The sequence below is a fragment of the Protopterus annectens genome, chromosome 2.part1, assembly GCF_019279795.1.
Source record: "Protopterus annectens isolate FY-2018-M chromosome 2.part1, PAN1.0, whole genome shotgun sequence".
NCBI lineage: Eukaryota > Metazoa > Chordata > Ceratodontiformes > Protopteridae > Protopterus > Protopterus annectens.
Window position 1 is genome coordinate 1,569,184,652 of NC_056729.1, and position 11,663 is coordinate 1,569,196,314.

Sequence of the window (11,663 nt, forward strand, 5' to 3'; positions counted from 1 at the left end):
TGGAATTGTATGTTTCTTCACTTCTGTAACTGGATGAACTGAAGTGTGGAAGCATTTGATCATTTTCTCACGGTCAGTAGTTGACTCAAATGTGATATAAATCTTAATTTCTTGGTTGCAATCCAAAGAATTAATGTTATTATGTTGAAAAGATGTTCTTATAACAGCTTTGGGGTATAATCTAATGAAAGAAAATCACTGGAAACGTTGATCTTCTTATCTCATTTTCTAGTGAACCTATACTATTGCCATGTTATTTCTGCACAAACTGCATCTATAAGTCTTGTAGAGTCACACTCATTATTATAGCTCATATTTAACACCATATATTTTTTTCCTAGGATTTCAGGAGGACCAACCTATAAGACGCTGGTGGTATCAGGCTCTTCTTCATCTTCAAGTGACATGTCCATATCCACCTCAGTACCCCACAAGCCCACTTCTCACCGATATATCAGTACAAAGGTCCTCCTTGCTGAGGGATGTGATACACCTTTTGCTGAACATTGCCGCAATTACGAAAACATGTACAGGGTATGGAAGAAAAAAGAAACTTATTGCTTCACCTTTAAGGTTACAAGTCAAATGTGCAAGTTAATTAAATAACCGGCTACTACCTTAGACAGAACTGTTATTTGCAAATATTGCTAATTATTTCTAATGTATATAAATTACACATTGTATCAATTGCAAATTATTACTATGCATACACACTGTTGTCTAAATACTGTAACTCAAATGTAATTGTTCTTCAATGCATTCTTGTATCCTGTACTTGCACTATGTCAATGTTTACTTTTTACAGAACTCACTCAATATACATTTCACTGTAACTATCTTTTTGTTGTGCTGCTTGTCCAGATCATGACCGATAATAGTCCTCGACCAGCACACCTACATGATTAATAGCCAAGTGAATAAATAAATAAATATACTTAATCCCATAGCTGCCTTGATTTACTGTAATCAAGCTCACATCCTAGCCTTGTAATGGCGGAGACTAAAATAATAACAAGACACACATTCATTTTCTACGGAATTCTAAAGGCCAGGAGTAAGGAGCAAGGAAAATACAACTATGTAAGCCCTACTTATCTGTACCAGTAGATGTTTACTGCTTTACTGGCATTCGGGCATTAGTGCCCTGCTGCCCTCTTCTGTTAGTCTGTTAAAGCTCAGCGTCATTCCCACTGCCTTACAGACCCACAGACAGCCCCCTTTCAGTTTTCTACGAACCAGCAGGAAAAGAAGATGGAAACACAAGCTTTGCAAGCACCTACTGTTCCAAACCAGAAACCTCACATGCGCCCATGCATGTGCGCACATGCACACAGTAAAGGCCATGGAGCAGTCCTTAACAACAACCCAAACACCAAACTATATATATTCAAAAATGGGAATGGTGGTAAGGTACTGCCAGTAAAGCAGTGTGTTCTACGAACATCTACTGTTCCAGGGTAAGTAAGATTTGAACAACTGTACTATATTCAACCAGTACATTATCTGACTGGTATTAGAGTAGATTCTCAAAGCTTAACCAACCTGGGAGGAGGAAGGATAAAGGCCCAGGAGCCCCTGGAAAATGGTCCTAGCAATGCCTGCTCTGGATCTAGAAAAGGCATCCAGCGTGTAGTGCTTCATAAAGGAATGAACAGAGCACCAAGCTTCTGATTTTAAAAAACTTCTAGAATTTGCTAGTGTTAGGTCTGACATAGTTCTCATCCTACTATTTCTTTCTGGTGCCTTGCTTTTTGTTTGGCTGGGAATTCTATTTGTTGGGATACCAAAAATTATCTTGCTTACTAGGGGAATGTTGGAAATGTGGAACATTTTAGACAACCCTTGCATCAGTTTACCTCTGTCAACCCAGTGTTTTGGGATCTGATTAGTTTTTGTACTAAAAACACAATCAGAATCAAGTAGAGCATTCATAATCTCATTTTTGTAACTTATCAGAAAGGTTTTGGCTGTGGAACCAAGCATACTTCCTTACCACAACCGACATTGCATTTCTAGAAATAATATTGGCCCCTTCCAAGGCACTCTTTAAAGCATGTTTATACACTTGAGAAACATTGGAAACCATCTCTTTCACATAGTCTTTCTGCTTAGCAGGTAACAATGTAGGGAACCTGTGTAAACTGTACATGTACCTCAACTTAAACGTCCACATAAAGCACTGGTAATTAAGCACTTTAAAAGCTATCATGCTGGACTGCACCATATTCTTTACCTGAGATTCTAGCCACATACCTTGTTTATCTTGAGGAATTGAGTTTGAAGACGTCTTTTTATTGGAAAAGATCGCAGGGGAGATGAAAGCAGGGTCCACAACAAGGGTGCTTGGAGGCCAGGCATGGCCAAGCATACCATGAATTTCTAAAATACTTTTTAGACAACTCATTCAACAGAGGAGAATTACTAGCTTTCTTAAAAACATCTTCCAAGGTTGGGATCAATGGAGAGAAGGTCACCACGTCCGGGGCCTCATCCTCCAAAAAATCATATGCCCTGCTGATCCTGAGGACAGCTGATTATTGCTTCCAGTTGAAGACATCCGTAAATCAAGCCAGTATTTACGAAAAAGAAAATATCTGTTTGGGTTTCTGAACCTATTTGTCCTCAGAGTAAACTGACTAGTCGGAATCTGAAAAACAAACACACACACACACACACACACACACACACACACACACACACACACACACACACACACACACACACACACACACACACACACACACACACAAACACACTTGTACTTCCACTACAAAAGAGGACCTGGAGGCAAGAGAAGGAGAGTTGTTCGATAACCTGCCCAGGGATACTGTGGAGTCACAATCAATAAGCTGAGGCAGATTTCTTGATTTACTTTTATGTTTTTTAGGTGTACAAGGGGTAGATGGTAGGGGGTATCATATCTGAGTCCATCAAGTCAGGGGACAAAAACCTAGCCAGAGCAAATATTCTCCCTTTAAATAGTCTGTTTCTACAGAGATCCTGTCCCGAACACTGCACTGAATAAAAAGACAGTAATTTCAGTGACACAGTTGAAAGCACAAAATACATACACTAAAGTCCTCCAAATTTGCGAAATGATTAGAAACAGAATAAGCCAGTTTAGACGAGAAATAAATCATATGGTTATTAAAAAATCCTGTCAGAATTGTTTAACATACAAAATGGAGCCATCATTGCAATTTAAACAAAAAATATTTTAAAATGTTGTAATCCTGCTCAGTCACCTCCAATAATAATAATGTTAAAGAAAAAACTACAAAATCAGCAGTCAACTTGTAAATTAAGCTTTTAAATAACAGGAACAGACACAATTAACTCACAGCTCTGGAAGCACGAAGTAATGAGAGGAACTTTACTAAAACAGCCTTATTACAGAAACTCAGGTAAACATTGACAAGTGGCCATAAAACATATATCAAAGGTTACAAATCTCCAGAAACCAACAGTCAGCCTATTAGAAACAGTATAGGCCTTATACTGAGCAGGTATATACAAATTTCCATTCAGGAAGAACTGTCAAGTTAGAATAATACACTATTCAAGCACTGATTGAAATAACAGACGGAGAAAATAAAACCCAAAGGGGCTTCTTATCTGACCTCAGCAGCTGAAGAATTCCAGAGTAAAGAGAAGTCTTCAAAGAGCTCCTTCTCTTACTATGGCACTAAAAAAAACTGAAAGGATCCTGCCTGCAGGTGTATAAGGCAGTCCCTGTACTATCAGGTGATTGGTCCCTCACACTCACAGCTAGTCAGTGGAAGGGACTCTGTGCTTTAGTAGACTACCAGAAGAGGATAGCAGGGTACTATTACCCGAATAGTAGTAAGGCAGTGTGTTAGTTGAACATCAATGAATTTCTTGGTAAAATAATTGAATTTATAAAACTCAAATTAGCAAATTGGGTGAGTCATAGGAGTTTATCTGCTGGCATATCTGCTCCCCTGTGAGTTGTCAAGAAGCAAAAGCAGGTAGAGCTCATGTGGTATACCTTAGACAGAAGGCAGATTACCCTCTCCTCTCCTCTGAGAGCAATAAATCATTCACCATTCTGATATTATAGACAAGCTCACCAGCCTGAACATAAACCCCTACGTCACAAGATGGGTTGCCAACTGGCTCACAGACAGAACTCACATGTTGAGAGTTGTGGGAACTAGGTCCGACTCTAAACCGGTTACAAGTCGCGTTCCCCAGGGCTCAGTCCAAGGACTCCTCCTGTTCGGTATATACTTTTTAGAGGTACAGGCAAGCAGAGGAGGACTATGGCTGACCAAGTTCGCAGACGACTGCAAACTAGGGGCTATAATTCACTCTTCGGCTAACACAGACATCCTCCGAAAGGGTCTCACTGAGACGGATACCTGGTGTCAAAATCATGGTGTCAAGCTAAATGCCAAAAAGTGCATAGTCATCCCCTTTGGAAAAAACAAAGTACCCACAAACTACCATATAGGTGGTAGTTCCCTAAATACGGAAGACGTAATAAATGATCTGGGGACCCAAGCAGATAGTAAACTCTCCTTTGTTAATCACATTGCCAAAGTGGTTAGAAACTCCTTCTATGTGGCCCACCTAATCACAAAAGGGTTCACATCCAGATCAAAAGAGGTCATTGTGCCCCTCTACTCATCACTCATCAGACCCATCATAGAGTACAACGCTCCATTTGGGATGTACCTTACAAAACACCTGCAACAGCTGTAAAGACCACAGAAGTACCTCACCAAGAGAATCACTGGCCTCAAACAGATGCCCTATGCAGCTTGATTGAAGAAACTCCAGCTGTACTCGGTTGCATACCGCCTACTCAGAGGTGATCTCTGCCTGACATACAAGGCCATGTCCAACCCAGAATTGATGGACATGCTCCACCTAAAGAAAACCATATCCCCTCGAGCCACACGCTCTAGGGATCTAAACCTCACCACAACAATAAATAAGATGTGCTGGAGGGATAGATTCCTGTCCCAGAGACTTCCCATGCTTTGGAACAAGATTCCAATCTACATTAGGCAAAGCTCCTCGTTAACACTCTTCAAGAGAAACCTTGATGAGTGGATGGGAAACAGAAAGTTTACTCCTGGAATCACTTCAGTGGCTCTGTTGGACAGAGGCACAGGGAACTAATCAAAGGGGGTGTTGAAAGCCAACACATTCTGGCTAAGCTTATAAATGCCCTCGAGCAGATAGCCTAGTACCTACCTATGAACCTAAACCCCACAGTTTGGCATGGAGACTTGCTTCTGTCACCTAGATATACAGTGTATTTAAGGCCTCTCAGAAAGCCACACTTAAAAAGGGAAGTGGTATCTGAATTTGCAGTCTCTCAGAGACCTGTAGTTTATTGAGTATACAAATTAAGTATGCTAAGCACAAAAGGTGGCACTAATGTGCTCAGAAGTACCACTGAGTTCTCCAGCTCCTTGAGTCCACTGGTATCTAATGCCTTTTGTCATCAATGGGTTCTAATGTATGCATGAGTTGCCTAAAAGGATGTGACTTTGAGTTTTTTTACAAGGAAATATGAAAATAGTGTGACTCTAGACTTGAAGAGATGAGAAACTATCAGATTAAACACAGGACTCTAAAAAGATGCTCATCGTTACAACAGGATATGGTTGAAAAGACCATGTTGTTTTGTCAGGGATGGTCTGAATTGTCCCGACTAGGCTTTCATATATTGGCTAAAAACTTGTCCTCCCCATAGTGCCTTCTTAGGTATTGCCAACCTAAAAAAAATCTTCTGACACAGCAAAACCAACCCAAGATAATCTGAAGGTGTTACTACCCAATGCCAGGAGTCTAAACAAGAAACTCCACCACCTGCAAGCTCTCCTTACCCTGGAGAATGTAGATTTTGGGGAGTTACTGAGACTAGGTTATAAGCAGTAGACAGTACCCTGGTGGAGCAGGGCTATAATGCCGCCCATGCATTTAGACCACTTAATGCACAGGAAGGGACAAAAGGTAGTGGTGACTCTATTTACATCAAAAACAAACAGCTCAAGGCTGGTCCATCAGTATGATGCGCTTGAGCTTCTCAGTGTTCAAATTACAATATGCAAACTACCATACCGTATCCTGGAAAGCCATAGGTCTGTCTTCATAACTCATAAAACCCATAATACTACTTAAATGTACTCAAGACACTCTCCATTTACCCCAATGCCATACTCATGGGTGACTTTAAATGCACTACTATAAACTTGAAATACAACATGTCCTCTAATACACAGGACAAGAGATTCCTGGACTTTGTAAATTCTAACACCCTGGACAAGCTACTCCATAAACCCACTATGAGAGACTGTTTTACCCTCCATAGTGTAATATCCTCACTGGTCTGATCAGACCATTAATGTCGCCTATGAAATAAAAATAAAACCCAAGAGTCCTGTTAACCCCGGAAATTTCAGAAATTATTCTAAGGCAAACATCCTACTATTAATCCCCTAAATCCTGAGAACACTGCTGTGTATGAGGAATGATTCATAAAATCCCTGTACAATAATATTAGCAGCTGCATAGAGACAGCTGTACCTACATGAAACAAATACAGTATGAATACAAAAACACGAGCCACCCTGGTGGAATCCCAACATCAATAGATTGTATAACAAAAGGAAGAAAATCATGCCAATAATTAGTAGGAGCAATGTCTAACAAGGTAATAACTCCATCATCAAGCTTAACAAGCAAGTCAGGGAGATAACCTAATCTAGCTCTAATCCCCCCTCCCCTAGACACCCCTCAGGAAATGCCCACATCCATACCCCCATCTAACACTAGGGAACAGGTCGTCAAGGCACTCTTCAAGGCCAAGACCACTGCATCTATGGACCTTGATAATATCCTAGAATGCCTCCTTAACAGCATGAAACATGAACTATCAGATCCACTAGAATCACTATTTAACTACAAAATGATGAATAAATAATAAAAAGCACCACTAGCAGACAAAGGCACCTGCACAGATCGAAAAAGAAACACATAAAATAGTAATGGTAATAAAACCAACTGTGCAGGGTCCACCCAGACGATCGTGCGAGCCAAGTCGGGTAAATACCTTCTGATAGAACACAAAGAAACAATCCAAGAAAGCACTTAAAAGTACTGAAAAGCACTTAGAAATTCCTCAATTATTCGCTCAGCTGTCTTTTCAGACCACAAATTCTTTCAGCTAGTTTCCTCCAATAAATCCAAATGCATAATAATCGATAGCTTTTATCCACTTTTTATTTGAGTGAATAAAAGCTATCGATTATTATGCATTTGGATTTATTGGAGGAAACTATCTGAAAGAATTTGTGGTCTGAAAAGACAGTTGAGCGAATAATTGAGGAATTTCTAAGTGCTTTTCAGTACTTTGAAGTGCTTTCTTGGATTGTTTCTTTGTGTTCTATCAGAAGGTATTTGCCCGACTTGGCTCGCACGATCGTCTGGGTGGACCCTGCACAGTTGGTTTTATTACCATTACTATTTAACTACAGCTTCCAAACATGTTTCATGCTGAATGAATGAATGAATGAATGAATGAATGAATGAATGAATGAATGAATGCATGAATGAATGAGCACAAAGATTATCACACTGCACAAGGGTGGGCCATCCGTGGACCCAGAGACCTACTGACCCATAAGCCTGATTAGTCTAATATGTAAAGCTATGGAAAGAATAATTATGGATATGTTAAATGAAGATATAAGAAATCTTCATATATTGGATTCAACTCAGTTCAGGTTTGTCAAAGGCAGGTCATATCTACTTAACCTGGTGGACTTCTTTGAGAAGGTCATCAAAGCAATGGATGATGCCAAAATGCTGCATAATGCCTACCTCGATCTGGCCAAGGCATTTGACATACTACCCCACTTGTGCATTGTAGATAAGCTCACTTAATTAGTTATAAACCCCTATATCATCAGCCCTCTGGCTTATAGATAGGACCCAAGAAGCTAGAATAGGGAGTCTACCGCCACAGAAAGGCCTGCCACTAGTGGAGTGTTTGATGGCTCAGTGCTAAGGCCACTCATGTTTGGCATCTACTTCTCTGAAGTCAAGGTTAATGTCACAGGCCTTTGGCTGACCATGTTTGCAGATGATTGCAAATTAGGTACTGTCACTAAATCCCTCCAAAATGCAAATACCCTGCAGGAAAGCCTGGCACAGACTAATAAGTCGCGCTACAGTCATGGTCAAAGACGAATGCCAAGAAGTTCATAATTTTAACTTTTGGAAAGACAGCCATCCCTGCAAATTACTACATTGATAATACATCCCAGTAGTCTTGGGTTTGGGAATGCATCCATACAATGACTTTGTCTTGGACCATCATATGTCTACTGTAGTGAGTAAATCATTCTATATTGCACAACTTATAAGCAAGACTATGGCACCTAGCTCCAAAGATGTTATTGTTCTGTTGTACTCTGCCCTCATAAGACCATACATTGAGTACAGTGTCCCCTCTGGTACATACCTAACTAGGTGTATGCAACAACTGGAGTGTCCCCAGAGGTTCCTCACAAAAAAGAATACTTGGTGTAAAAAAACAAGTTCTATGCAAACTGCCTCAAAGCCTTGTCCTTATACTCACCTCCTACAGACTGCTTAGAAAAGACCTATGCCTAGCCTGCAGAGCATCCCCTGATCCAACATTAATGGACCTGTTGCAGATCTGCAAAACAAATAGAAAGAGAAACACCTGATCCACGGATCTAAACCTCATTTGCAACATAAATAAGACATGCTGGAGGGATAGGTAAGTATCTCAAAACAGGCTTCCCATTAATATTCTGTAACAGACTCCCAATCCATGTAAAGCAAAGTTCTTCCTTGCACTTACACAAGCAAAACATGGATCAGTGAATGGCAAACTATAAATATTCCCCTGCTCTGGCACCTATGTCTCTGTTATAGAGAGGAAGCTTGTAAATGCTCGCCCACTCATGCCTGAGTGATATCTAACTCTACATAAAACCTATGGGGCTAATACCTATCTAATATTACTGGGCAGCATGACCAAACTTAGAAAGGCCCTGTAAGGCCATTAGCCCAGTATTCTACTATCATACTATGATACTACAGCCCAGTTACTTCTTGTTCCTCACAATCTAAAGGATAACAAATCAGTAATGAATGCTGATTATATATAGAAGTATTTTATACTGTCCACAAATGGGAATGTTAGCAGAAGAAAATTGACTGCAAATGTACAAACAAAGACTGTGTCATTTTAGGACTGACCAGATCCTTCAAGTTAATTGCAAATATATCAGCAGTGCAGTCAGGTATGCAAACATAAGCTTGACTTATTTATTTATTTATTTATTTATTTATTTTTATGCTTGGTTGTTAACTGTGAAAGTGAACTTTCAAAGGTCCATTTCAGCCATAACCCAGACCATTAGTGCAACGATAAATACAGAATATATGGACAGTCTAGAATAAGCAGTCAAGCAGTATGTTTTTGGAAGGTTGAAACAAACTGGAATACCCACAAAAAACACAACACCACTATGAGAAAATGTAATTTAGCACAGACAGTAAAGGGGCAGGAATGGCAATTGTATCTTGTAGTTGTAAAGCAGCTATCTTCACTAAACCACTGTAATATACAGTAGCATAGCTACGGTGGGCTGAAGAGGACAGTTTCCCCAGGCGTGTTAATGGGCGTGTTTGACAGAGGACAATGACTCTTCAGTGTATTACCAGCATTGGAATGCCAGTATTTGTAGTCAGAACTGAAGCACTTTAGTGCTCCATGTGGTAGACTATGAAGCAGAAACTTTAACAACCTTTTTTTTTTGCTACAGCTTAAAAAGTCAGACGTTTTTTTTCTCTCTCTTTTTTTTTTTTTTTTTTTTGCTTTTCAAGTAAATATTTAGTGGCACCTCAAATTGGAGGATGGCCCTGGGTGCCAGAACAGCTAGCTAGACCTCTGGTAATATACTTTAGTTTAGTTTATGTTTGAGATAACTGAGAAAAAACAAATTAAGTGGTGTGTGGTACTGGAATAGGGAAGGCTGTCACATTGTACCCTTAAATTAGGTCTCCAATTTTAAGCAGCTACAGCCACATGAAGTAATGTTGTCATTTTCACTTTTTACTCTCTCCATCTTTATCTGCGGTGGTGGTGCTGCGGTAGCGTTGTCGCCTCACAGTAAGACGCTGTCCGGTTAGATTCTCAGCTAGAGCGTCTTCTGCGTAGAGACATGCGTGAATGGGCATACCTTCGTTGAAGGTTGTGCATCAGGGCTGGTAACTCGGCACGTAAGAATCAACTACAAATCATTAGCGGACCGGAGTTCCGCTGTGGCGACCCCTAACCGGGAAAAGCCGAAAGACACAACAACAACAACAACTCTCTCCATCTTTATTCAAGTTAGATTTAGAGAACTGACAAAATGAAATTTCCTGACAGTTGTTTATCAGCATATGTAGCTAGGGGGTCTACTTTGAAACATCTAAAACCCATAACATCTAATTTCATAACATTGAGATCAGAAAATCTAAAACCCAAAACATCTAAAACCCATAACATCTAATTTCATAACATCTAACACTACAAATCACAAGAAAATAACACCCCCTCCACATATAATGACACCAAACTATCAAACACACTTTTTACTATGTTTCTGCAGGGGGGCAAGCCCCCTGCACCCCCCACACCCCCCCGTAAATTAAATATACCAACTCCAAGATCGCACTACAGTGGGAAAAAGTTAATTTCTTAACCCCGCTGTATCAAGCCCCCATGCAGAAACGAAGTAAAAAGTATGTTTGGTAGTTTGGTGTCATTATATGTGGAGGGGATGTAATTTTCATGTGATGTGTACTGTTAGATGTTATGAAATTCAATGTTATGGGTTTTAGATGTTTTGGGTTTTAGATGTTCTGGTCTCAATGTTATGAAATTAGATGTCGTAGGTTTTAGATGTTTTGAAGGGGACCCGTAGCTAGGACATAGGAGTGTGTATTTCTCCTAGGGTAAGTCACTTTCATCTACAGATAGTCACCAGGTATAGCCACTTTGCTGTTAGTATACCTCATTTGACTATGACAAAATGTACCTCTCTAGTGTCTTAATATCGTATTCTAGAGCAAATATATGTCTAACTGTAGCACACACAACTTGCATGCTGCCAATGTTCTAAATGTAATCCAGTCTAAGATGTGTTTTCTCTTCAGGCCCTGCAGTTAGAAATACAGTGTCTAAAAGACCAGGTTCAGGAGATGCACAGAGATCTCACTAAGCATCATTCACTCATCAAGACAGATGGCATGGGAGACATTCTTCAGAAATCGCTTGAAGTTGACATCCAGATTGCATCAGAGTACTCATCTGTAGAAATGATGAGGAGCATGTTTGAAGAGGTAAGATGTGATTCCTGAATCACACTAATTGCTGAAACATGAAGTTTTAGTATTATTATATATGGAAATTGTTGTCTCCAACTGTTCAAAATGAAGGGCTCTTCTTTCCTCTGGCAACAACACAGCAACAAGACTTACTCATGACAATTTGCACTGTGGGCTTTGAGCTTAGGAAAAAGGAATACACATTTGTTCTGAGATATCAAATAGTTCATCATATCTTAGACTAGGGGCCTCACTAGATTAGGACACAAGAGCAGTAG

General features: G+C 40.0%; 1 protein-coding gene across 1 annotated transcript in view; it reads left to right on the top strand.

The window, feature by feature from the left end:
* Positions 1–11,418, top strand: part of RNF207 (ring finger protein 207) — a 1,144,530-nt gene extending 1,133,112 nt beyond the window's left edge. Inside the window, exons 12-13 of the mRNA XM_044063578.1 lie at positions 342–534; positions 11,215–11,418. Of these exons, the coding sequence (XP_043919513.1) occupies positions 342–534; positions 11,215–11,418 (397 nt within the window). The remainder of the gene's footprint in view (positions 1–341; positions 535–11,214) is intronic.
* Positions 11,419–11,663: the final 245 nt, after the last annotated feature.